General features: G+C 42.3%; 4 protein-coding genes across 10 annotated transcripts in view; 2 read left to right on the top strand and 2 right to left on the bottom strand.

Annotated features, from left to right (window-relative positions):
• Positions 1–6,180, top strand: part of CARHSP1 (calcium regulated heat stable protein 1) — a 40,027-nt gene extending 33,847 nt beyond the window's left edge. For all 4 annotated transcript variants that reach the window (XM_069809916.1, XM_069809913.1, XM_069809915.1 and 1 more), the window contains exon 5: positions 4,398–6,180. In XM_069809916.1, coding sequence (XP_069666017.1) covers positions 4,398–4,560 — 163 coding nt within the window. In that variant the 3' untranslated portion in view covers positions 4,561–6,180. The remainder of the gene's footprint in view (positions 1–4,397) is intronic.
• Positions 6,181–7,356: 1,176 nt separating this feature from the next.
• PMM2 (phosphomannomutase 2) lies at positions 7,357–16,502 on the bottom strand. Its single transcript, XM_069809912.1, has 8 exons — positions 16,385–16,502; positions 15,894–16,005; positions 14,842–14,918; positions 13,800–13,891; positions 12,974–13,073; positions 11,932–12,007; positions 10,666–10,781; positions 7,357–8,513 (listed from the first exon to the last, which is right to left on the bottom strand). The coding sequence occupies exons 1-8, from the start codon at positions 16,451–16,453 to the stop codon at positions 8,409–8,411; spliced, it is 747 nt and encodes a 248-aa protein (XP_069666013.1). The 5' UTR covers positions 16,454–16,502; the 3' UTR covers positions 7,357–8,408.
• TMEM186 (transmembrane protein 186) lies at positions 16,452–18,395 on the top strand. The gene is made up of 2 exons (XM_069809910.1): positions 16,452–16,613; positions 17,466–18,395. The coding sequence occupies exons 1-2, from the start codon at positions 16,452–16,454 to the stop codon at positions 18,201–18,203; spliced, it is 900 nt and encodes a 299-aa protein (XP_069666011.1). The 3' UTR covers positions 18,204–18,395.
• A 1,625-nt stretch (positions 18,396–20,020) lies between these two features.
• Positions 20,021–25,048, bottom strand: part of ABAT (4-aminobutyrate aminotransferase) — a 62,862-nt gene continuing 57,834 nt past the window's right edge. For all 4 annotated transcript variants that reach the window (XM_069809909.1, XM_069809906.1, XM_069809908.1 and 1 more), the window contains exons 14-16: positions 24,742–24,888; positions 23,472–23,583; positions 20,021–22,228 (exon numbers count right to left, since the gene is read on the bottom strand). In XM_069809909.1, the coding sequence (XP_069666010.1) occupies positions 22,107–22,228; positions 23,472–23,583; positions 24,742–24,888 (381 nt within the window). In that variant the 3' untranslated portion in view covers positions 20,021–22,106. The remainder of the gene's footprint in view (positions 22,229–23,471; positions 23,584–24,741; positions 24,889–25,048) is intronic.

Raw genomic sequence — 25,048 nt, 5'->3', positions numbered from 1 at the left:
CACTGTTCACAAACAGGTTTATTCAGGCTGCAAACCGAGACCATTGTCCTCTTGCTTTTCCTGTGCATGGGGGGCAATGAGTTAATAGTCCTGTATTCAGTAGGCACCAAGAATAACTGGTAATCGGAAAGCTGCAGGAAAGAAAAGAGTATCTGATCTGTGGGAGAAAAGTTTAAAGGCCAAAAGCAGAAAATGAAATTCGAGCTGTTTGTGTGGCCACAACCTTTTTACACAGCTGTGCAAAGGACAGGCCTGGTCTTGATGAGGTAAGGTCACCTCAACAAGCAAGGAAAGAAAGAAGACAAACTAGGGGATGAGAAGAAGCCATGTTGGGATTGAATGAGGCTTTATCACAAGCTTCAGTCTTTTGTAGTGTCAGTTTGGGTAAGGAAAGAAACCAAAAGGATCTGTTGCTCTCAGCATAATGCTTGGAACTGGAAGAAGTGCTTTCTAGTGGAGAAGAGTGTACTTTTCTGCGTAATGCTTAGGGCTGTGCAGATTTTGAGGTTAATGTAATCTGTTTAGTAGAAGGAACAGGAGTAATTAACCTCATGATTTGAGTGTAAGAAATCTGGGTCAGCAAATGGTTTGATTTGGTGGTGGTTTTTTTGGTTTGTTGGGTTTTTTTGACCCTGTGCAGACCAGGGGCTGTAGATGGTACCCCAAATGGTCATCTAACAAGTGCTGAGGGATGCAGTGGCTTTCAGTGGTAGCTGAGAGTGTGTCCTCCAGTCTGGGCTCGTCCCTTTGCTTCTCCTGTCCCTGACTGCAGCCTGTCATACGTTAGGCATACAGTTTCTGTGTGTGTACTGATTCACTTGTTCTTAATTATTTGGAAAAACAGGACCACTTTGGTTACCAGTACACCTACAACCTCTTTCTTACCGGAACCTATCCTGGTATATATTCATATTTCAATTTTAAACCAAACTCACCCAGAAAAACACCCATCTTTTTTAGCACTCAAGCTGTACTTCTTCCACACTTGAAGATTCAAGTGACATCTAATTTATCTCTGTTTTTCAGGAGCTTAAAACTCTGCCTTTGTGTATTGGCACATCTTTGGTTCTTCAGGAGACTGTGTGAATCCACTTTCCTTCTACATTAACCATACCTACTGATACCTCTTGCATATTTCAAATGTTTATTTTGCTAACTGCATCTCATCCTGTTTTACAGCAGCTTTTAAAGAACATGTAAGGTTCCTGTTCATTAAAAAAGCTTTCAGCCAAACATGAGATCCCTTCCTGGGCAGGGTATCTGTTTCATTGGATGCCTGCAAAGTGGTGACCCTGAGCTCCCCGCTTGCTGTGCGTGTTCATCTTCTATGCAGGAATCAAAGGCAGTACCGGGGGCTGTGGAATGGGCGGCTGTAATATCAAGAGGAGATGCTGCTTTAGTTCCAGCCTGATGTAACTGCTCTGCCTGTGCTCCCTGAAACACTGTCCGCAGCTGGTCCTGGTGCTTGAGGCCACATGAAGAAACATGTTTCATTATGACTTGTTCCAGTGGCTCAGCTGTACTTGAGTCAGTGTAGACTTTATGCTTCGGCTCATACTGTCTACGTTCATTATGTCTGAGCTGGGAAGTGTTTCTGCTCACTGTGTTTTGCTAGTCCCGTGTTCCTTTGCATGGATTAAAGGTCTGTGCTGTATTGCCTTCCACTGAAAAATGCTACCTTGCTCAGGTGGGACTGACATCCTACATGGGTTGTGTTGTGAGTTACTGCTTACAGCAATGTGGTTTTAGCTCAATAGCAACAGTTTTTTTGGCAACAAGGGATCATTGAAGAGACTCAAGTGGGAAAGATTATGTAACTTTTTTACAGGGCATTCCTGTTTTCACCCATGGTTTGACCCTCTCCTGTGTCTCTTCTTGGGGCTTCATGTCTGCTTGTCAGGCTCTGAGACAGTACAAGTAGCATCTTCTCATCCTTGCTTGAAATGCTCTGTTTCGAAGTCAGAGTAAACTGCAGAGAATTTGGTGACAAATTCCTTTGGCAGTAAAAAAGGTAAACTAACTCTGCTCCTGAAAGGACAGTACATATTGGGTATGCAACCCCTTCAGACCTGAAGAAATCTTAAACCTGTTAGAAACGGGGGAAGTGGAGTATAAATGAAGGCAATTACTGAAGAGGACAGCCACAGCAAGAGTCTAGATGTGGGAGCTTGAGCATAGTCTGTCCGGTGTGATACAGGGCTGGGCTGACAGGTTGGCCTGGAGACTTTGGAATTAAATAAAGGTCAGTCGGATCGGCCTGCGTGGGGAGGAAAGGGCAGTCAGGTCTGATGAAGGAGGCTTTGTCTTTACTTTTCTGTAAATATTTTTTCTGTCTTCAATTTACTGCCATTTTCCCAGGCACTGCTCTGAAGAGTTCAGCTTACGACATGCCCTCTTGGGTTTGATTACTGCAGTCACAGGCAGTTCTGGAGTAGGGGAATAAAGTCTGAAAGACATGTGTTTCAAGCCACAGGCCTTGGGAATGCCTTTAACTCCTCATAGCAGGTTTTAGATCCATATTTAGATAAAGGAGCATTTTCAATATGATGTTGATACAATCAGTTAGCAAACAATGACTTTTCTTCCAAATTTCCCGTGGGAGAAGTTATAATTTATGGGTCAGTTTTAGCTTCCCTTGTACATGCCTGCTTACCCTGTCTCACCCCTGAGCACAGGCTGCTTCTGCTCAGCCGCAGCCTGACACAGCCGCTCCCTGAGCAGCAGTCGCGATGCTCAAGTCCGAAGGAAGCGGAGCAGTCCTTGCAAGGGGAAGGGTGGGGCAGAGGCAGTGCAGGAGATGAAGCTGAAGAAGTTTTGCAGAACTGTGGGGAGAAGCAAAATCTGGCATGAAGTTACAACTGGCAGTAATGGCCAGTGTATTTACCTCCTATCAGTCCCGCTGGTCTTTCCTGCAATAGAAAAGCTGTAACAATAATGGGCCATAAGACGAGAATGGATACGAAGGGCGCTGCTGAAATCTTAGATCCCTGCAATTAACAGAAACATTTGTGGGGTAGAATTCCTGGGTGGTGTGAGTATGCTCTCCCAGTATGCTCTCAGCAAAGGTAAATAACAAACCCAATGGTGTGTGCAGAATTTCTGACCTAGAAGACTTTTATCTTTTTTCTTTTTTTTTTTCTCTTGAACCCAAATCTTACCCCCAGTATAATATGAGTACACAAGCAAGTCATACCAATTAGGCATCCAGTAGAATTTATAATTAGTGTTTATCTGCTCACAAATACAAATGCTCCTGAGAAGCACTGAAAACCCCCCTCAAACAACAAGAAATCTAGAGCCTAGGTTGTCAGAGAAGGGGAACCTGAGCATGGGATTGTGTAAGTATGTTTAAAGAAGGGTGAAGTAGCATCCTTTCTACTGTCAGAGAATCACGGTAATGCAGGTTGGAAGGCAACTCTGCCTGTCTTCATTGGCACATGCTGGTATTTTAATTAAAAAGCTCTGATCTTGAACACAGTGGTAGAGGTGAGAAAAGCTGTTACCCTCTGTAGTTCTTTCGTTCATCAGTACATCGTTCTGAACAGAAGGTGACAGTCCTTTTGCTGTTTCCCACTCTTTCCAGATAAGGACTCGCATGCAGCAACAAATGCACAGTGCGGGTCCTCCAGCATCCCACGTCGGCATGCTGGTAGAGGCTAGGTAGGAGCGAGTGACTCTTGGAAATCTTCCTAAGTGCTGGATGCTGGAGGAGAGTTTCTGTGGCATAACACATTAGGGTCACAGAACTCTCTTTTTTCACAGCAAGTAATTTTGAAATATTTGACACCGTGTCTTACTTGGGCTTTTTTTTTTTTTTTTTTAATACCACAGACAAACTATGTTATGGTGGAGTAACCTAAAGGTAAAATCAATGACTGCAGTAGTACAGTCCTTCTTTAAAAAATAAGAAAGAAAACAACCAAACTTCAAAAGCTTAAGTGAGAGAAGGAGGAAAAAAAAAAAAAAAAAAAAAAGATCAACTTCCTATAGTTTAAAAAACCAAATCCCCAAACGTGGTACCAAACAGTGTCAGCCCTGCCCTCTAGTGCTGCAACCAAGTAAGAGGTTGTTGCATGGTTCACAGCAATGTTGTCCAGGGCCGGGCTCACCTGATTATTTTTTTAAGTTATATTAGAGTGTGGATTTTTTTGTTTGTTTTGTTTGTTTGTTTGTTTGTTTGTTTTTCTAGGGGGGTCATGGTGTTTATAGTGTTTTCATACGATTTTGCTGCAAGACAATGAAAATCAACCTCAGGCTTTGGTGGATGATGGGGTCTATTAAAAAACCTTAAGTATCTTGAGCATCTAAGATAATCATTATGATAAAAATTTAAATAAGCTGCAAAAGAGTAAGAGTGTTTATGTGATTTATGATTAACCGAAGTGTCGTCTCCACAGTATCGAAGGCGAGTATGTTCCCGTGGCAGGCGACGAGGTCACCTACAAGATGTGCACCATCCCTCCGAAGAACGAGAAGCTTCAGGCGGTGGAGGTGGTGATTACCCATCTAGCTCCTGGAACCAAGCACGAGACCTGGTCGGGGCACGTCGTCAGCTCCTGAGGCGTCCCAGAGGGAGCGTGGCTGCTGCCTGCATGGTCACCGCTCAACAACTGGCTGCAGGGGACCTGTCCTAAGAATATTCTACGTATTGTGTGGGAGGAAATACTGCATTGTCAATAAATCAGACGCAGGCCAAAATTACCATTTTCATAGCTGGCCTGAAAAAAAAAAAAAAGGCAATTCAAATGCTAATGAAAAAAATCTAGCGTAATGTGTTTACAAAAAATATATTTTAAAGAGACCTAGTTTGTGTGCTTGGTGGAGGAGGGGAGGTTTGGTTTTTCTTTTATCTTGTGAGCTGATTGTGTGAAATGCCCAGGGGAATCGGGGAGAGGTTTGAAGGAGAGCTCTTCTAGCGCAGATGGCTGTAGTGGGGACACAACTCCGAGGCCCTGGAGCTGTGCGAGCACTGCGTTCCCTTGAGCTGCTCTTCTGTAAGGGTTGGAGTACACTTATTGCTGATAACAGTGCCTGAATGCCTTGGCTTGAGAGAGAGAGGGGTGTTCATTGCTGCGATTTGTTTTCCTTGTGGAAGGAAGTTCATGAACAGAGCAGCTGCTGCAGGGTGGAAAATCTCCATCTGGTGGTTACGCTCCGATGGCCACGGCTGGGTGCCCTTCAGGTCCATCATTTGCAAATGGCATATCTGCGTATGTGTGGAATATTGTGGTTTTAAAGCCCGGATTGTTTGTGAATTTACTTAGGTGCCTTGATGGTTGATTAGCAACAGATTTTAGAGGCCAGTATTAAAAAACAAACAAAACCAAACCAAAATTTAAAAAATTTGCTTCAAGGTAAGTGGTAGAAAGCTGTAGAGTAGTGGATACTTCATAGCCTCTGACTGTGCCTGGATTTAGACAAAGCTGAAGATTACCTTCTTGATTGCATATAGTTGAATGTCTGCCATGGTATTTCACTGGGCAGGCAGAATAACTGTACTTCTGAAAAGCAAGTTATATGCTATTCAGATGACAGTCTATAAAATACTGTGCGAGTTATTTAACAGGCTCAGCTGTCGCGGTGGAGTAGATTCTCCAGCTGCTTCCCTGGAAAACTTGCTTGGTAGGATGTGGTATGGTCACCCTTGCCCTGACTCTTCTCTGCCTGCAAGATTTCATGTAGTTGTAGTGCGACTACATTAATTCTGTTCCTGTTTGCCTTCCACCTTTTTTTCAAATGAAGCATTTTTCTCTTTTATGTTCCTAACAGTGGATTTTTATTGACTTTGCAAATAAAAAAAGTAAAAAAGATGACATGATACTCTTCTGTTAGTTGTGTGAAACAGTATAACTTCAGTTGCCTATTTGTAGTCTTAACAACAGGCGCTTGCTGTCATGAAATGTCTTAAGACTCTTGTCACAGGAGATGATCTGTTCCGAGGTCTGACTGGGAGAGACCACAGGTGTATAGAGGTTAGTAACTGCTGTGATGACTTGTTTTACCTTAGCTGTACCTGTATTACACTATAGTGTACGGTAATGACCAGCCTGTAGTGGGGTTTTGGGTTTTTGTTTGCTTTTTATTAACCATAAGACTTGTGGCGAACTTAACACTATCGAGTTTGTTGGAATATCACACGCTGCTTCCTTTACAATAAATGTGACCATTATAATGCTTTAATAGACGTCTTCAGTCTGCTCTCTCCATAGTCGGCATTGAAGATGATTACCATTAGAGACAGAGGAGAATGCACATGCCTTGCATATGCACACCTGTATGATGATATTTAAAAGTTTTTTAAAAAGTGTTGTAACATCAACTGACTGGCATTACCAGAACAATTAGGGAGTAATTTACCAAGCTTTCTAGCTGCTTAATAGCTTAGTGTATAATATGTACTACTTGTGTAAATACATTTATTGTCATTATACAATATTTAGTATTAACTATTATTTATATTAGCATATAGTAGGGGGAACAGGGAGGTATAGCACAGCCTGGTCATTTCAGCTGAAACTTGGGGGAGGAAGGCCAGAACATCTCAGAAGGGGCTCCCAAGACAGAGCAGCCACTCTTCAAAAAAGTTGCAGCAAAGCTTTAGCCAGGCTTCAGGGGCTGGGGTCCAAGCAGGGGCTGCTGAAGGCAGGAACAATTGTGCCTGCCCTCTTTGTTTAAGCTTGCACTAGAGAAAGTAAGATGGAAGTAAGGGACTAGGCGTTGTGGGTTGCTTTGCTTTGTTTTGTTTTTTCTCCCCTCAGAGAGACAGAATGTTAGCTTTGCATCTGCTGGCAGGAGAGGCAGAAGATAAACCTTAGCTATTGGCAATGGCTGTGCAAGTCTAACTAGCAAGCTTTTAAGATTTGAATGTATGCAGGTATGTGCACACAGATGATTGTCTTTGAAGCTGAAAACAAATCTGGGTTTGGTCTTGCACAGGATGTTTTGCGTAGGTAACTTTCTGCAAATACAGGAAACAACCATGCAGTACAGTAACCAAATAATAGGATGCATCACATGTGTGTACACACAAAGCAGCAGCTATTAAAATCTGGCTATCTTTAAAGAGCCTTCCTGCACTGCAGATGGTTCTGGTCCAAAGTCTGTTCCCATTAAAATGGTTGAGGCTGATTTACGCTTTGGAATTAGGAACACGAGAAGGGTGTTAGAAGGCAAGTTCTGATGCATGAAGGCATCACAGCTCCCCCTCCTTTTTTGTAAGCCCTTTTAGGGATTTTGGTTTGTACACAAAGGTTGTATTCTCCCCATTTTTACTGTGTAAGTAAGTGTCACATAAACTTTGAATTGGAAAAATGGAAGTCAATCATTTCTTTGTACAGACAGGCAGCATATGACAGGTCTGCTTTGCATATTTTATTTGCCAAAATGACAAATTGAAATAGTAATTTTTCATGATGAGATTTTATTCTCCTTTACTAAATTAAACTGTTCATACACAAGATTACTTTCCTAATGTCAGATGAGAAAAGTAATATTAACAGTTACACTGATTGTCATGCTTCAACTTGAATTTTAATAGAAATGTAGTTTAGGTAATCTTCCTTGGTACTAAAATCTCATCTACCCTTAATGTCTTAGCAGGAAAATCAGAAATGTAATTAGTGACAGAAGTACATTTTGCAACCGTGCTCAAGTTGTTTCAATTAATTTTTATATTTTTTTTATTTTTTAGATTTAAAAACAGTCTGCAAAAAGTGTAGGTACCTTGAAATGTACTGTGCATTGGCACTGCAACTGTACTGAGGAGGTAACTTTAGCACGAGTTGGTCCAGCCTTTCCCGTAGTGGTAGACTCAGTGCACCTTCTGACCATCACTGGAACATGTGTGAGGTCAGGGACTTCTGGCTCAGTTCTACCTTCCCACCCCCAGAAAGAAATAAAACCTGTCTCTTTGACTCATCTTCCAGTTTTAAACAAGAAAATCCCAACTGTCTTACAATTCATGCCTTCATAGCACAACGCAGTATTTTAAAAAAACAACTCTAAAAAGTTCATCTTTTAAATAGCAGCTTCAAAATAAAAACTAGGGATAAAGCCTTGCAGGCTGATTTTGAGACCATAAATCAACTATAGGCAGATTATGCCTCCCCACCCCAGTGTAATTAATTAGCTAAGGAAGTTTACTGATGACTTAAAAAACAACCAGCCAAAAGGAGAAGAAAATACTTGTGCAAATGGAAATAGTGCAAGGATGGTGCTAAATAAGCTCTGCTGTATTCCACTGGTCAGCAAAGTTCTCTTCAATTAAAACATTTCTCTTCAGTAATGACTGACCTGCAAAGCACTTGCTATTCATGATCAATTACAAAAACCAATACAGAATGAAGGAAGATGTTTTGAGTTGTTATTAAGCTGTCTTAACCGTTTTGTAAGTGTGAATTCTAAGTCCTTTATTTAAAAAATAGCTCTTCACAGATTCTTCTTGTATCCTGTGGGGATGTGACGCTGTGGCCTTCTGTTCTGGAGTCTGTGAAAATTTCATAGTCATTCCCTCCCTGAAAACAGAAGAGGAAAAAAGCAGAAGAGAATTTAATTTTAACTTAACGTATAGTCACAGTCTTGGGGTGGAAAAGGAAATTACAAAAAGAAGGGGCAGAACATAGTCACGACCAAGATGTCTTGCAGAAAGCTGAAAAACTGCAAACCACCATTTTGAGATTTTGCATAATATGTTTATAGCACACCTGTGCTGAAATGTCTGCTGAATACCACGAACACTTGCACGAGAACTTCCTGACCTGCACATTAGAGTTGGTAATGAAAGAGTAGAACTCCCAGTGTAAGTTTAGCTGTGTTTTTAGTTTTGGATAGCAACCCCATATTGACTTACAAAATTTGTTTACTTGTTGATATTGGGGTGTACAGTTTGTTACAGAACACTATACCAACATACGGTGTTTGTAACTTACTTGCATTATCCTCTTCCTTCTAGCTTGGTTTTCTTCCCTTTTAGTTAAATTATTGTTAAGACTGTTAATCCTTTGCTATTGCAGGAGTGTTTTGGCCTGTCGTGGTTTAACCCCAGCCAGCAACTAAGCACCACGCAGCCGCTCACTCACTCCCCCCCCCCCCCCATCCAGTGGGATGGGGGAGAAAATCAAGAAAAGAAGTAAAACTCGTGGGTTGAGATAAGGAACAGAAAAGAAGAAACTAATAAAATGACAACAGTAATAATGAAAGGATTGGAATGTACAAATGATGCGCAGTGCAATTGCTCACCACCCGCCGACCAACACCCAGCCAGTCCCTGAGCGGCGATTCCCTGCCCCCACTTCCCAGTTCCTATACTGGATGGGATGTCCCATGGTATGGAATACCCCTTTGGCCAGTTTGGGTCAGCTGCCCCGGCTCTGTCCTGTGCCAACTTCTTGTGCCCCTCCAGCTTTCCCACTGGCTGGGCATGAGAAGCTGAAAAATCCTTGACTATAGTCTAAACCCTACTGAGCAACAACTGAAAACATCAGTGTTATCAACATTCTTCGCATACTGAACTCAAAACATAGCACCCTACCAGCTACTAGGAAGACAGTTAACTCTATCCCAGCTGAAACCAGGACATGGCCTTGCTAGCTACTGGTCTGATGTGACATCTGTAACTGGTTTCTAATCACAGGAGAGCAATGAAAGATCCTTTCACAGCTGGCTCAGGAAACAGGCGCTGCCACCTGCATGAGCAGAGATCGCTGAAGGCCGCAGCTTCGTGCACTACAGGAAGCAGTTATCTAATTTTTGTACGTTGTTTGCCACACTGCTTTCCAGTGAGTCAGCAGCAATTCTTGCTACTTCAAAACTCTGAAAATGCTGCACTGCCAATTATAGGGTTTAAAGTCAACTGTCCATAAACTCTATGCCAGAGGGATAGGTGATTACTTTTGCAGCTGGTGTCAAGGGGGGAAAGCCCTTTAATTTAAACCTTGTCTTTTTCTTATAAAACTTGGCCTTTTTAAGTTCCTAAAGCTATGAAGTTCTTTCTTTGTAACTTACAGTTATAAAACTGTAAGTTCTTACAAAAACTAAGCCTTTTCTAATAATAAAACTTAGCCTGACACTGTCCCTTGGCCGCGTTCAGACAGCCTTAATTTCACCCAAGTCCTTGTGCTTGCCATTGCCCTCAGTAGCTCTAGTTAGGTCTCTGCTCAGTATTTTCAAAAGCCTCTCAATCACCCTCCAGAGTTGTTAGCTCTCCCCAATGACTAGGGAGAGGGATTACATACAATTTCAGTTCTTCTGTGTGGAGACAGACAGAGTGGTTAGCCAAAGGAACAGTATTAAATGCAATGGAAAACAAATACATTTAATAAACACCAGCCAACAAGAAGCATCCATCTACAATAACCAAACAGGACAATCAGATTTACATAGTCGTGTCACCTAGGTTTTTCACAAAATTACAGATGTTCAATTTAAAAACATACTCTAAGTCTGTCAAGAACACTGTGTTCACTTCAGGAAAGAGAACAAAAAATTCTATGCTCACAGCTATCTCCCAGCACTATGCTGACCAGTATTGCACAGCTAGTTAAACACGGACACTTATTTATATTCTGACTTCATTTCTTGTCAGGCATAAGGCAATTGGTTAGAACCCACAGTGCTTGTGGTTTAAAAGAGAAGCTCTGAAAAGTATATACAAAACAATATACTCACTGGCATAGTCTTATCTCCAAAGAAGTAAATCGTCTTGTATCCATCATTGGCAATGATTCCTAAGCAGTACCTCTTATCCCAGCCATCTGGGAACACATCGAAGCTTATTTGGCCTCCTAGGATAGACAAGAACCAAGTGAACTTTGTTTTATTTTAAGAACCCATTTCTGAGGGGAGAGTAAGTGATAAAAACTAAACTGGGTAAGACTGTTGGTAGAGGGAGCTTTGCAGAAGTCACAGAAATGTTATGAGATGCTGGAGTTAAGTCTTAAAAGTACAGAAAGTGTTTTATAGGGCATCATTTATTACAGTTGTGATTTACCCATTATTATTTACCCATTAAACAAATATGAAAGTCGTAGAATGTTCTCAAATGCTCACTGCTCTCAAACTGAACCTTTTTTAAAAATTAATCTTTTTACTTTTAGAAAGAAGCTACATGAATGAATACAGCCATTGGTGTATGTACAGCCATAAAGTCTTATGCAAAAGAATTTCTAAAGCTTTCAGAATAGAAAAAGGAGGAAATTAGCCTTTTTAACACAGCCTAAGAGGACAACTGTTCCAGTTCAAAAATCCCTGGATTTTACCAATACATAAAAGCGTGATTCCCAGTTGAAGCGGGTATCAAAAAGGTATTTACAACATGCTGTAGGAGAGCTATATTGCAGTTCATTTCTGCTTCAGTGTTTCAATACCACAGCACTGATCGCAACCATACTTTTTTATAATTCTGAAAAGTAATAAAAGGCAAGAACGTGGTAGTATATTGGGGGAAAGAGAAAAAAAAAGCATGGAAAATCAATTCCCCCTTATTATCGCTTTTCTCTTTAAGCTTGCGCTTGCTTTTGGATTTCCTCTCCTTCCTCCCACACAATCCAGCTACAGAGCTGAAGAACCAAGGGCTGCTGGAACATTACTGATGTAGTATTTCTGATCAAAATTGGTTCGCAGAAACAACTCTGACTAATCAGAAGCATGTAATATGTTTCAAAACGAGCAGAATCAGTCACGTAACTGACATTAAAAGACAATGAACTGATGACAAGCAATGAAGTTCTCTTTGTTGATGGATTTCAATTAAAATGTACCAAATGAAAGCCCAAGAGGAAAAAGAGGCTTAGTCTTGCATGCAATGCCTGCAACCCCCCCGGAAAGCTAACTGTTACACAGATGAGATAGGATATGCCACAGCCATAAGAGGATACAATTTAAGTGAAATTTAAATTAAATGAGGTTTTAAATGAAATTCTTTTTATCTGATACCTATAGAAAATGTGAGGCCTTTTCCTGCAAATTCTCTTCGTAAATCAGCTACAAATTTCTCTCTTATATGTTCCTTCTGTTAAAAAAAAACAAAAAACCAAAACCAAAACAAAACCAAACATCAGTTATGTGCTGTGTTAAGTCATCAATAAAAAAATAACCCAAAAACCCACCCCCAAAATATCCAAAGATCTGAGTACCAGGACTAGTGTGATATAGCTACATTTTATTATTACTGAAAGCATGCTGAGAATATTTCCACTTCAATCTGTTACCAATTTGTAAAAAATGAGAGCAAAACCTTACATACATGCTGTGATACTTGCTTTTCTACCTGAAAATCTTAGAATACTAAGGAAGTGCGCTCAACTCCCAGTAAAATTCAGTTTTACAAACGGGGAGACTGAGGCGTAGGAAGAGTCTCAAAACTGGTACTAATCTTCCAACGCCATATACTCCAAAAAGGGTATCTTTAGAATGCCTTGGGCTTAGATATTTTTCAGCATCCATTAACTGAGACACAGGCAAAGACTGCTTTTGAGGAATTAGATTTCAGGTCAGAAACAGTTGTTATAGTGTAGCAGGGAACAGAACTCTGATACCATGGCTCAGATTCATTTCAGCCTCACACATTTAGCTGTGTACAAAGGAAAATAAATGGTGAATAGTTTGACTTCAGCTTTTAAATTCTGCTTTAAAGATATGATGTCAAAAGAAGGAATAGTTTTATCGATTTGAATGCATATAGGCTGGTATACTAAAGAGCACTCCAAAGAAGTATGGTTTTATCTATGACAGTGCTTTTCAGGAAAAGAAACGTAAGCCAAACCCATCCCTTCTGCAAGTAATCACTGTTAACTATTGCAACGAGAAAACCCTATTGTGCATTTCCTGAAGTCTGAATGAAGAAGTTAGTTAAACCACATGGAAAGGATTAAAATGAAAAAAATTTCACAGTGTATAAAAGCTTTTTAAAAACCATAACCTGGCCATATCTGCCTCTTCCTGAAGAGCTGGATATTTTTCAAGAGTTGCAACTCACTTTATCAAGTTCATAGAACTCAATTCGTTCTTCCTGGCTGCAGCTTCGTCCAATGGGGGACACATTTAACATGCCGTTTCGGAACTCAATAAAAGTGCCCCTGAAAAAGAATTGATTAACGAGACAGAAAATAGATGAAAAATTGCTCAAAATACTGAATATCACAATAAACTTCCGTTTAATTCCGAAGACAATGGGAATCAGATGTCTCCTTCAGCCTCTCCTTGTGTTCATAAAACCCCCAAACATGTAGGAACCAATACCTCTGGCATCAAGGAGTCTTTTGGACTTTTATTTGCATCTGGCAACCTCAACATCATTCTTACTGGCTTTAAAAGTATGATTTCATTTTAAAAATATGACTGGAGCATCCTGCCAACCCAATTCTCAGACCCTGACAGGCCAGTCTGTCAGCTTTGGGGTGAAGCGGCAAAATTTAGAGCAATCTTGGCAGTGTTTCTGTCTATCCTCACATATGGTAAGCATTAGTCAGCTGCACCCTGACATGTCACATAGAGCTGATCTTACTGCACACTTCTAATTTCTGGAAAACATTATGCTGCTGAATTCCAAACATGTCAAGGAAATGCTCCTACTTTGAAATTGAACTTTCTTCCCTCTTAAATAAAAATGCTGAATCAGTATTTCAAATCCTATGCTCCAGCTGGGAGCTTGTCTTTGTACACATGGATTGAGCTGTTTCACGGATACAGGGTTCCTAAAACACAAAGTATTCATTTTTTGCTGAGCAGCCCGCTTTACATATTGACGCTCAACACTATAACGTGGAGAATATGGTGACACTGAGATGTGTGTATGCACATACCTTTTCTTTGGCAGTTTAATCTTTGCAATATAACTCAGGCAGTAGTTGATTAGATCTTGAAGTATGTCCTCACCCAGGTGACCCTGAATGTTCTAACAAAATAAATACCATTCAACCAAGAGTCCAGAATTTGAGATTCTAGAAACAAGTTGCATGGAAAATGCAGACACTGGATAATCGGGCATGGTTAATACCACAAAGAAACATGCCTTCCATAAGTAACTCTCAGTTGATGCACACAGGGTATTAACTAAAGGCTCTCATTTTTTCTTTTTACTTTGTTTCTTTTAAACCAAACCACCAAACTCTCATTTAATGTACTCCCTACTAGTACCTGCTTTAGAAGGAAACAGTGGGGGCCAAAGACTGCAGACCTAAACAAAAAGTTGCAGTTAATGTCTACTGTAGCCAAGCATGAAGAAATGGAGATCGTTACTGCAGTAAATTGGAAACCACTGCTCAAGTTGGCAATTTCAGCCAGGATCTCTTTTAAATTTTTCATCTCCGCTACTTATGTTGAACCGATGAAGGTGATTAGGGTATCTAGAATCAGACGTACATTTATATTAATTTAGAGTATTTACCTTCTAGTTTATGCAACGTATCAGAATGTGCACTCTGAATTAACACTAAAAAGCAGCTACAAGAGAGCTACAAGAAACTTTCTGAACCCTAAGGCCCAATAGGCATCAGCTATGAAAAGCCGTATTCCATAGGACCTCCAGGAGCAGAGGGCTTGGGCACATTTCCTATAGATAAACAGAGGGAAAGGCTGTTCCAGGATTTTCACTGTTCTTATTCGACCAGGCACTCCAGAATCCAATAGCTTTAGTTTGGAGAATACCCCAAGGAATAAAGCTTAAGGTGAAGATTGCCATTACATGAATCAGAGCATCAAATGAATGATCTGTTACAGAAGTAACACATGAAAATAGCAGCAATTTTGGCCTTAGTTAGAAGGGTGATTACAGAGGACTGCACTGTAGCAACAAAGCAAAATCTTGTTTAGAAAATTTCACTTTACTGGAAATGTCACACTTACCTGCTTGCTCAAGAATTTCCCATCTTTGTATGCTACAAGACCGTTTTCTGGGAAAACGTAGTCAAATTTTTCAACCACTACAACCAAACAAACAGACAGTAACTTGTAACTTCCCCTGTATGTTTAATGCAGAATTGTCTTACACATTAAATAGGTTAAAATACAGCAAACAATAGATCATAAGCATGAAAGATTCAGCAGCATAACGTAGAGCACAAGATGAAAACCACTCTCATTTCTCTCCAAGATTAACACACACCTCAAATCACATGGAATCTTTCAGTTAAGTTACCTGTACTTTTGCTTAAAGGCTCTTCCTCTCCTGCAAGTATGTCTCTTTGCATTAAATGTAAGGGAGTGACTGAACACCTCAAATCTTCCAAAAACCTGGCACAAGGCTTGGCTAGAGAGCAAATCAAATACTACCATTTTAGGTTTGTTTTCTCAGCATTGCTAATCTACAGTAGATGTCCGAGAGCTGCGAGAATCTTACTACAATGCAAGATGATATGGCTTACTGGAGACCACCTGTAAGCCAAACAAATTCTGAGTTATTTGGGCGTTAAGGAAGGCTACCAGTGGCACCAATTTGGTAAAGACCATTAGATAGTCTTTTATAGAGAAAAGGAAATGCTGCTCAAAGGACTAAAGCGGGGATCCATCTCTGCATCATAACCCCACAGTTAACAACATCAGATCCTTCAGGGATGCGCTCGACAACAGAGCAGCCTGCATGCGTATACGTAAGGTACATAATTCCACTGTAAAGACAAAGTTAAAACGCCCTGTAAGGTACTGTCACAAACTCAGGATTTTGCCATTAGTAACAATCCCTTAATAAGACACCGAGATATCTGTAAAATGCAAACACAGGTTGCAGTTTCTGAATGCGTGTAAATGGTTCTTCGTAGACTGAGTGCAGCACGACAAAACCAGGAAAAACGTTAAAAGCAAGGAAGGAGGAGAATGAATGGGGTTTAACCTACGTTTAACCTTCACGACTTCCTTGCAGGCCACTCGGCGCAAGGGGTTGCATCAGTCGCCACCCTTACCGTCATCGCCAAGCTGCTCCTTGATCTTTTCAAAGTCTGAACCACCCACGACTCCAACTTTCACCTTCTGACGCAACTTCTGCAGAAACGCGGCCATCTCCGCTGTGATTTTCTGGGTTCCAAAACGAAACTATTAGATTTGTCAGCGTTCTTATCATGAGACCGGCTTCTGTATTTCGCGGTAATTATTAAAGCCCAGCAACACGGTGCGGATCTTTAGGAAGAAGGGAGGGATTTTTTTTTTTTTTGCCTTAAGCGGCAAGGTAAGTTGCTCGCGGGGCATCAGGGAGGCGGCCGCAGACCCCGCCGTGCGCACACGCTGTGCTGTTGGCCGAGAGCCCTTACATAAAAGCCCGTGCCCGTCCGGTGCCGAAGCCCGGCCCGCGGGGCGCCGTGCCCCGGCGCCTCCGACAGCCCCGCGCCAGGGCTCGGCCAGGGCTCGGCCCGGAGGGAGGGAGAGAGGGAGGGAAGGGGGCCGCGGCGGGACTCGCCTGGCGCGGGGCGGTGAGGGTGCCGTCCACGTCGAAGAGGCAGAGCGCGGCGGGCTGCTGCGGCGCCATGGCGACCGGCCGGGACGGCGGAGCCGGCGCCGCGGGGGCCGCCGGGAAGCGGGGGGCACCGCCCCCTCCCGCCGTGCCGCGCGGCGGAGGGAGGGAGGGAGGGAGGAAAGGAGGGGGCGGCGGAGCAGCCGCGCAGTCGGACGGCGGAGCCATGGCCGCGGTGAGGGCAGCGGGCCGCGGCTCCGGGGCGGGGAGGAGAGGGGCTGCCCTGCCGTTCCGTTCCCTTCGGCCGGGCGCGGGGTGAGCGGTACCGCCGTGAGGCGCCGGCAGCGCGTCTCGGCCGCGAGCGGCTGCGGCCGCCTCAGGAGCGGGGCGGGGCGCGGGGGGCGTCCGCGCGCGGCGCCTAACGGCCGAGCAACGGCGGCGGGAAGGGAAGGGACGGGACGGGAAGGGAAGGGAAGGGAAGGGAAGGGAAGGAGGGCGGGCGGGCCGCCCCCCGCGGGAGCACCGGGCCCGGTCCCGGCGGAGGAGGGCCGGGGGAAGCGGCGTTAACCTGCCCGCGAGGTCTGCCGTTGCCCACCCCGGGGCGGGTTCCCGAGCGATGGCGTCCCTCGGTCCGGGTCCGTTGGTCGTGCTCTCCCCCCCTTCATCGTGCTTAGCCCGCTTTTTTTCTGTTTCCCCAAGGTTGTCATTCACGTGGTTATTCCCCTGATTTCGCGGGCTAGCAGCCCCAGGTTCTCAGACCCTCTTTGCTTAGAAGCAACCCGCCGTGCTGGTGCTTTCACGTTGACGTTGCTCAAAGAAAGAGGGAGGCAGGGGATGCCACAGGGCATTAGTTCAGTGAGCTAACCTCGGTATCGGGTACGTCATCAGAAGTATTTTCCCTCTTCATCTGCAGGCAGGGATGCAAGCATGAGTACCAGTGTCCTAGCACAGCGCTAAAGTATTAGGTTACAGCGAGCTGGGGCTTAAGCTTACTGTCTCTAAGTGCCTGAGGAACAGATTCTGAGCTAAATGCGATTCGGTTATAAAGACGACTCAAACAATGACCTGTGGGAATATTTCCTTATAGGTTAGGCTCTGCAGAATTAGGACTAAAGTCTGCGTGGCACCGTCTTTTGGGAGATGTGCACAAAATCAGCTCTGGACAAGGTCATGGAAGAAGGAAGATGCTCGCCCACTGTGGTTTTTTGGTACGTGGGAGTGTTCGCAGTCACAAAACCAGCAAGTTAATGGTGGTCTTAATTATCTTGGGAGGCAGCGAGAGCCACCTGTGCGTCTGTGCCATTCGGCCCCTGCTGCTGTGGTCCGACAGAAGGCTGTGGATGTGAAAACAGAAGAGTTCAAACTGGTCTACAGGTTTCCGGGGATTAAGTACTGCAGGGTGCTCTCCAGACTGAAGCTGTTACAGACTGCCACCACCATGGTCATGCTGCCTCCCATCTGCTACCTCTATCTGCAAGACCAGGTTTCTCAGAATATCCTCATATATACAACTGGCATCGCGGTCTTTGCTGGTGCAATGTTGTATGGTATGAGCTATTTTTTCAGACGAATTATTGGATTCATCTACTTAAATGAAACTGGCCGTACCGTCAGAGTGGCCCACTTGACGTTTTGGGGAAAACGGAATGACATTTACTGTCCCATAGAGGCAGTGATGACTTTGGATGAAGTTGGAGATAGCAAGGAGGAGCTACTTCTCCAGTTCAAACGGTATAATAGTACAGATATTTTATATTTTACAATTAAGTTTGGCCAGATTGTAGACAGACAGAAATTTACTCAAATATTTGGAAAACCTGAGTGATACAGCAGCTAATTTCCAGTGGTTTTCCTTGTTGCATGTTCATTGCGCTTATTCTTCTGTGAAGTTTAATTAGTTTACCAAACTGACATACTTCAGTCATTTTCCTATGCAAAGCCTGTTGGTAAGTGCACTCAGTGTAGAAAGTAGAAATGGTAAAGAACAATCCACTGGATTAAATGTCTTTGCAGCTTGTTTAAGGTGTGAGCAGCATCTCTTCCGTGTCAGATACAGTGATGTGCATAGTGCACTGTCACCAGCAGTTCTCAGTCTAAACTGTCCTACTTGGAACGTGCAGTAGGCGGAATTACTGGTGCTGACCCCGACTGTTTCAGCTGGCCTCTTAGGCTGTTTTGAAACAGGAAAAACTCTGGAAGTGAAGTGCAGTAACTCTGCCAGAGCATCCTCACTTTAAATTCAGTCTTTTAGTGAAATTGAGGTTGACTGGGAAACCTCTTGAAATTGAAACTTGTCTCGTACATACATACGTACATATGATGAATAAGGCTCATGCATTAATGCAATTGAGGTAACTGGAAAGAGCGGTATATAATGCTGTATAAGGAGAGTGGGGTCTCTTGGCATGGTCTTCCAGGATGTGAACGTAACTGGGCAAAACAAGGGTGCATGTTGCCAAGACACGTTGCCAGTTCAGCCTTAAGGGTAAGTTAAAGACTGGGACAGCATTTCGGGAGCCTCTCGTAGAAACTGCTTTCCCATTGGAAAAAAAACACACCTAAACTATGGTGCTGTGAATTACAGGGACAGTCTGTGATCCTTTGTTCAGTTTGGATCCTAATGATCATCTGAAATGTTGGAACTTCTTGTCCTTCTTTGCATATATTCACGTTTGTGGTTTTTTTGTATGTATGAATGATGTTTAATCAATACTGTAACACTTTGAGTTGCAAAAATGTCAGTAAATGTTACGAAAAGTATCTTGGACTATGTGAATCAAGCAGTCTTCTGTGAAGAATAGCATACAGCCTGGGAAACAAGTCATCTGTATCCCTTGATATGTTTCCCGATTTGGGCATATTTTAACATCAAAAGCTCTGTTGCCAAATACCCTTTCCAATCCCTGTTCCCCCAATCTGGGTTTACCTAAAATGAAAAGAAAAAAAGGTAAGACAGACACCTAAAAGCTACGTTGAATTAAGGCTGAAAATATGTGTACTTTGTATTCTGTTGAACTTGCAGGGCTGATCACCCCTGCATCTGTGTCCATGAAGGACAGCGGTCTTATTCTGTGGTGTTGGTATGATTTCTCATTTTCCAAAACCTCAGCAGAAATGAGGAGCAGGATTTAAACTCGAGAAAGAATCAAACCTGATCACTTGTAACATGAAAAACTTTTTGTGAGTTGTCAGAAGCAAGTGAACTCCTTCCACTGCTCTTCTAGCTGTTGCTTCATTTGAAACTGGCAAATAAACTGACCCTCACCAATAGAGAAATTTGGAGTACTCTTTTCTCTCTTTCTTCCTCGCATGTGTTGAAACCTCTGTCTCTTGGTGGCTCAGCAGATGCAGGTAAGTAAAAGTGCCCTTTAAGTGCACAGGCTAACCCTGGTTTACTATTTATTTGTGTTGAACTTTTCCTAATGGCGGCTCCTTTATTTTAAATTTTGGCTGATCCTGTGTGGTACAGCAATATCAAAAGGAAAAGAGAAATGGTCCTTGGCTTAAAGATCATGGCAGCAAAATACACTGTATGCATACACTGTGGTTTTTGGAGGCTGATCTTCATAAGAATATATTTAATATGCACTAATGATTCAGTTTAGGCATGTACTAGGTATAAAATAAAAACCCCTGGAGAAGTTCAATTATAAATATTTTATTTAAGAATATTGATTACACATGAGATGTCATTTGTTATGAATCTGTGTGCAGTTACTAGTTACACCATGAAGTGTATTTAAGTATTTGTTTAAACATTTATTTGGCACTGTCCACAGTATGCTGTAAACAATATTAACTTTATATGCTTCAGCTGCAGTGCTTTCTATGTATTCTCTAACATGATTTCATCAACATGTACACAATTATACAGTTACTGAGTGTCAGTAAAAATTATAAAAACACCTAGAGTATTCATAATAAAAGTGAAGATGTGGTAAGACTTCAAATTACTGGACCTTTGCTTCTGTAAAAGTACAAGACTTGCTAGAGACATTTACTAAAACTACTGCACTGATATGTCGAACAAACTAATTCCAAAAATGCTGTCAAATACAGTTCTTGGTTTGACTTTCTTCTTGCTGATAATATGCTTACAAGGACAGTGATGACAATGAGGTTTTGTTGACCACCAATTTACCAGCCCTTCCCCCAGATTTCTACAACCTCTGTTCAAAAACCTGCTCAGGTTCTGACCAGCTGGTACCAGAATTCTGGTTTCTGCAGAGAGGCCTACAGAAATCCCATTATTTTGAAGCTAGCAGAAGTGAGTGTACTTGAGTTTCCCAATACCAGCACTCAAAAAATAAAATGGGAAAACCATGATCAACACTTCTCAAAGCAGGTAAGAAACCTTTCATATTTTGGTAGCCGTATTAAACAAGTGAATCTTTTAACTCCTCTGTCTCTTATTATGTACTTAAAAATTGTGGTCAGATCTTAATAGGGCAACTATAAAGTCTACTGTGGTCCTTGTTTTTTGGTGCACAACATGATGTTAAACTTAGCAAAATCCAGATGCTTGCTAGCCAAGAAGAAAAAAAAAAAGGCACCAGACCTAGTTCAAGTCAGCCTTAAGCAAAGAGTACATAGTGAAGAGACTTCCAAACTAATTCTTTGAAGAGAAACAAATTAATGAACTGTTGATGCTTTTTGATCCCTGTGGCTTTCTAGAAGACCTCTGAAGTATCAATGACTTAGAATAAACTATTAGAACAAAAATAGAATTACTTTGCATTATAAATGTGCAATTAGGACTAGGCCTTCACTGTAGTGGCTCTGATGTCAGGGAATGGCTAAGATCAAGCAGTTTTGTGGTAGTTTTACAAAATACCTCAAGTATTCATGTAGAACTTGTAATAGATAAATGAATGGCTATTGTGTGTTATGGGCAAACAGTAAGATAATCTCAAATCATTCTAGATTGCTGACAGAGGTGGCCATAATGTCCTTCACATGATTCTGCAAGCTTTGTCAAATTACATACTTCAGGGTATAGTTTTCTCTGTACAAGTCTGATTGTAAGAGAAGTCAAAAGTTTTAAAATCCAGGATGAGGAAAAAAGTACTTCATTTCCACTTACAGCGCTGCACATGTGGCTGAATGCATTAGTGCCTCTGAAGCAGTATGTGTAGGCTGAAGGCTGGGCACAGAGTAGCTGATGGCATCCTGATCCAGTTGGTGTGGCAGATGTCTGTATTCAGGGGAATAAAGCTGGAAATTACTCTGTAAAATACTGTACTTGGCAGTGGTGGAAAGCAGAGCTTTCCTTGAAACACCGATTTTATTCCAGCTACCATTAGAGAATGGCACTTTCTGTATGACAGGCATGTGGCTTTTAAGTGTTACGCCATACTTGTTGCTGCTTCTGGACACAAGAGTAAATCTACTGGGATTACCCGTGAAAACGGACTGTACCAGGTCGTATTTAGACAATCAGATAGGGCCGTGAATGTAGAGAGGACGGCAATTAGTATGACCCAAGCCAGAAGGTGGAGGGCCACAGCTTCTACAAATGCACAGTGCGGGACAGTTGCATGTACCTTCTGGTGACCAGTACCAATGCTCTGCCTGGATCGAGATTGCATGGAGCAGCTTGCCTTGGGCAGGATTACAGACAGAACACAAACCTTAGTTTATGACTTTACACTTATCTTGTAAGTAGAGAAGACATGAATTAATGCAAACTAATTTCATAATCAGCGGTTCAGTGCGAGGGAACTGCTTTTTACTTGAAGTTTGCTAAGATGTCACTGAAAATGTTCAGAAAGAGGTGCGCATGATGATCCTTGAAGATCAGTGTTGGACGAAAACGAATTGATCTGTCGCCACAGCCTCCCAGCACAACACCTAAAACAAGAACAGAAGAGGTCCTCTAGTCATTTCCATCTTCGCCAAATATTGAGAAGATGCAAATCTCTGAATGAGGTTCACCTCACTGTGGAGGGCCAACAAGCTCCCCAAATCACTGCTAACCACACAATGATACAGCACCCAGTCAGTGGTGCAAAGGGGCCTCAAGCTTCCCAGCAACTCAGAAGAACACTGCGGGTGCCTGTAGCGGTTCTGTAAAACACTTGGGAGTGTTGGGAATAATCCCAACCTCAGTGGAAAGACTCCATCCAGCACAGAGCTCAAACAGCATCTGACACTTCAAAGTGCAATACTCCACTGGTTAAGTACCTCAATGCCAGAACAAGACACAGTAGGTTTCTTTGCAATTTTGTTTTTAAACTACTTTTAGTTTTTAATTACGAGAAGTTAAAAATCAATTAATTCTTTGAAACGTTTGTGGGCAACGAAAATCCATACCATGGAGCTGAGCTTACCTTGCCTATAAGAATAGCCTTGGTTTACCATGAAACAAACAGCTTGCTTTCTCTCCCTGCTGGCTTAGTTTCCAAGAAAAAAAATACCAGTCTTTTACACTCTAAAATTTTGGCTTCACAATAGTTTAGATGCATCATGCCTGGTTCTTTCAAGAGATATAAGTAAGAGCAAAAACTGACAGCAGCAAACCCAGGACCCACACACAGTTAAATTCAAAGAGAATGTTAGGCTTCAGATCATGAGGTTCCCCTCCTGATACCGGGGCTTGTCTACAGCTGGGTAAGAGTTCTGTAGTAAGAGGGATGTAGTTGTAGATCTGTGCCCATTTTAGGCAACTCATATTTCCTTATTAGGTATTCCATAAACCTCATATTTTTTCTCCCTATGTTTTCGTGAGTGACAGTTACATTAACTTCTAATTTTCCTGATCTATTTCTAGAAGTAAGCCATGCCTAGGTGCACCTAAGGTCACTGCAGAGGAATATGAAAGTGATGTCACAAAACCTCATGCCCTACATAGATCTCTTCCAGCAACATTAGACCTATAGAAAAAGGTAAACATATATACCATGCAATGGACTGGTCCGATGTCTCTGAAAATACAAGTATTTCCAGAAATGTCTAAATACAGCTTTGTTCATAACTTCACTTCTGTCCTCTGATAGTGTAGTACACATATACCATACGAAAAAGAAAAGTTTAAAGCATTACATATGCTACTGTTTGTCATCTGAAGCTAATCCACACACAGAGACTTTCTTACCTTTGTTTCTGGCTATTGTAATTAACTTGTTTCTAGTTGCATCATTTGGAGTGTCAAACGAACAGAATGTTCCTCTTCCTCTCACTCTGCTGATAAGATGGGGGTAACGAGCCTGCAAAGAGAGGTGAGGAAGCATCCATGGTGGCAGCTGCTGTGACAGAGGGCACCTGGTGGCAAGCTCTGCTCTGCCAGGCACTCTGCCACATGGAAACCCTGCTGCCTCCTCCGTTCCAGTGGAGTGGAGCTACTGCACAGGCTGGGTTTCTCACGAAACCTCGTGTCCTGTTCGCCCCTTTCTGACAAAGGTCTGAAAGCCATAGACTGCAGAGCCCAACAGCAGGCAGGTTCTCTCCTCGCAAAGCAGATGAACATCTGAGCAGGAAGCGAGAATCAATTTGCACCCCTGAGCTGGGTAAAGTAAAATCTTACTTCGAGCCTCCTGAAGCGAGCGTAAAGCACCTTGCATCTGAAACACACTCCAGGAAAACGTGAGCATAAATAATCTGGAATGGGGCTAAGAAACCAGCTCATTCTTATCCTGCACTAAGACACTTGCTAGTAGTATCTGCTTCACTTACTATCTGTTACAATCCTCATCTTTTTTAAGAGTAAATTTCTTTAGATAGTACTAGTTGTATTCTGGCCCTCCAAAGTGTGAAGATTATAATTTTTTGTGTTCTCCTGCCTGCTATGCCTTGAAGTTGTGGAGAGAGCAGAGACTGTATTTGGGTTTATCCTGCACAAAATGCCTTTTGAAAGGCAAAAGCTGCAAGCCTACCCTTAAATGCCTATCTGATTTTCCTTCTCATGTGGGGCTGCGTAGTTGAAGCTGTGAGGAATTTCCCTTAGTCAAGGGAGGGAAAGCTACAATTTTCTTGTTTCAACAGCCCAATGGAATTGTAACAAAATATGAAGGCACTTTCCTTTAAAAAGAACTTTTGGGACAATGAAATGCTAGCTGCTTGTGATAACAGACTTCTAGCAAAATAATTTAACTAGCTGCAGTTCATACCTTCAGATATTTGGGGGTAACTCTCTGTTTTGGATTAAGCTATACAAAGTCAGCATTCTTAAGTCAGTAAAAGAAAGTTTACTTCAGCTCCAAATGGGACACAGTAATTCAGGCTTGCAGTGAAGTACCTAAACCAGCAAGTTACTGATTGTGGTCTAGTCCCCAGCTGGAGTTCGTTACTCCAGGTGTCTAAACTGGATGACGTCAGACCCTACCTGATCAGCAAACTTCTTATCTGTAATCCTTCCAGATGTTTACCTGTAAATCCAGCAGCCCAGTCAGTAGTGCTTTCCCAGCATGGGTTGCGTTGTTTAGAAGGTCTTCTCTTTTAATAACCTTAATGACTTCAGCAAGCATAAGGTTCTTGGATGGATCTCCAAGCCAGGTATTAAAAATCCGATAGGGCTTGGGAAAGGTTGGAGAGAGAGTTGTGAAACATGTTAACAGGCAAATCACTATAATAAAGAAAAACAAGCCATCAAACTGGTAATGTCAACATCAGGTGTATGAAAAAGCATGCCCTAATACCAACCCCCTTTTTTTGTTGTAAGCGCAAAATACAGCT

Source organism: Haliaeetus albicilla, chromosome 22, assembly GCF_947461875.1.
Source record: "Haliaeetus albicilla chromosome 22, bHalAlb1.1, whole genome shotgun sequence".
NCBI lineage: Eukaryota > Metazoa > Chordata > Aves > Accipitriformes > Accipitridae > Haliaeetus > Haliaeetus albicilla.
Note: the sequence above shows the minus strand (reverse complement) of the source record. Positions and strands in the feature narration are given on the sequence as shown.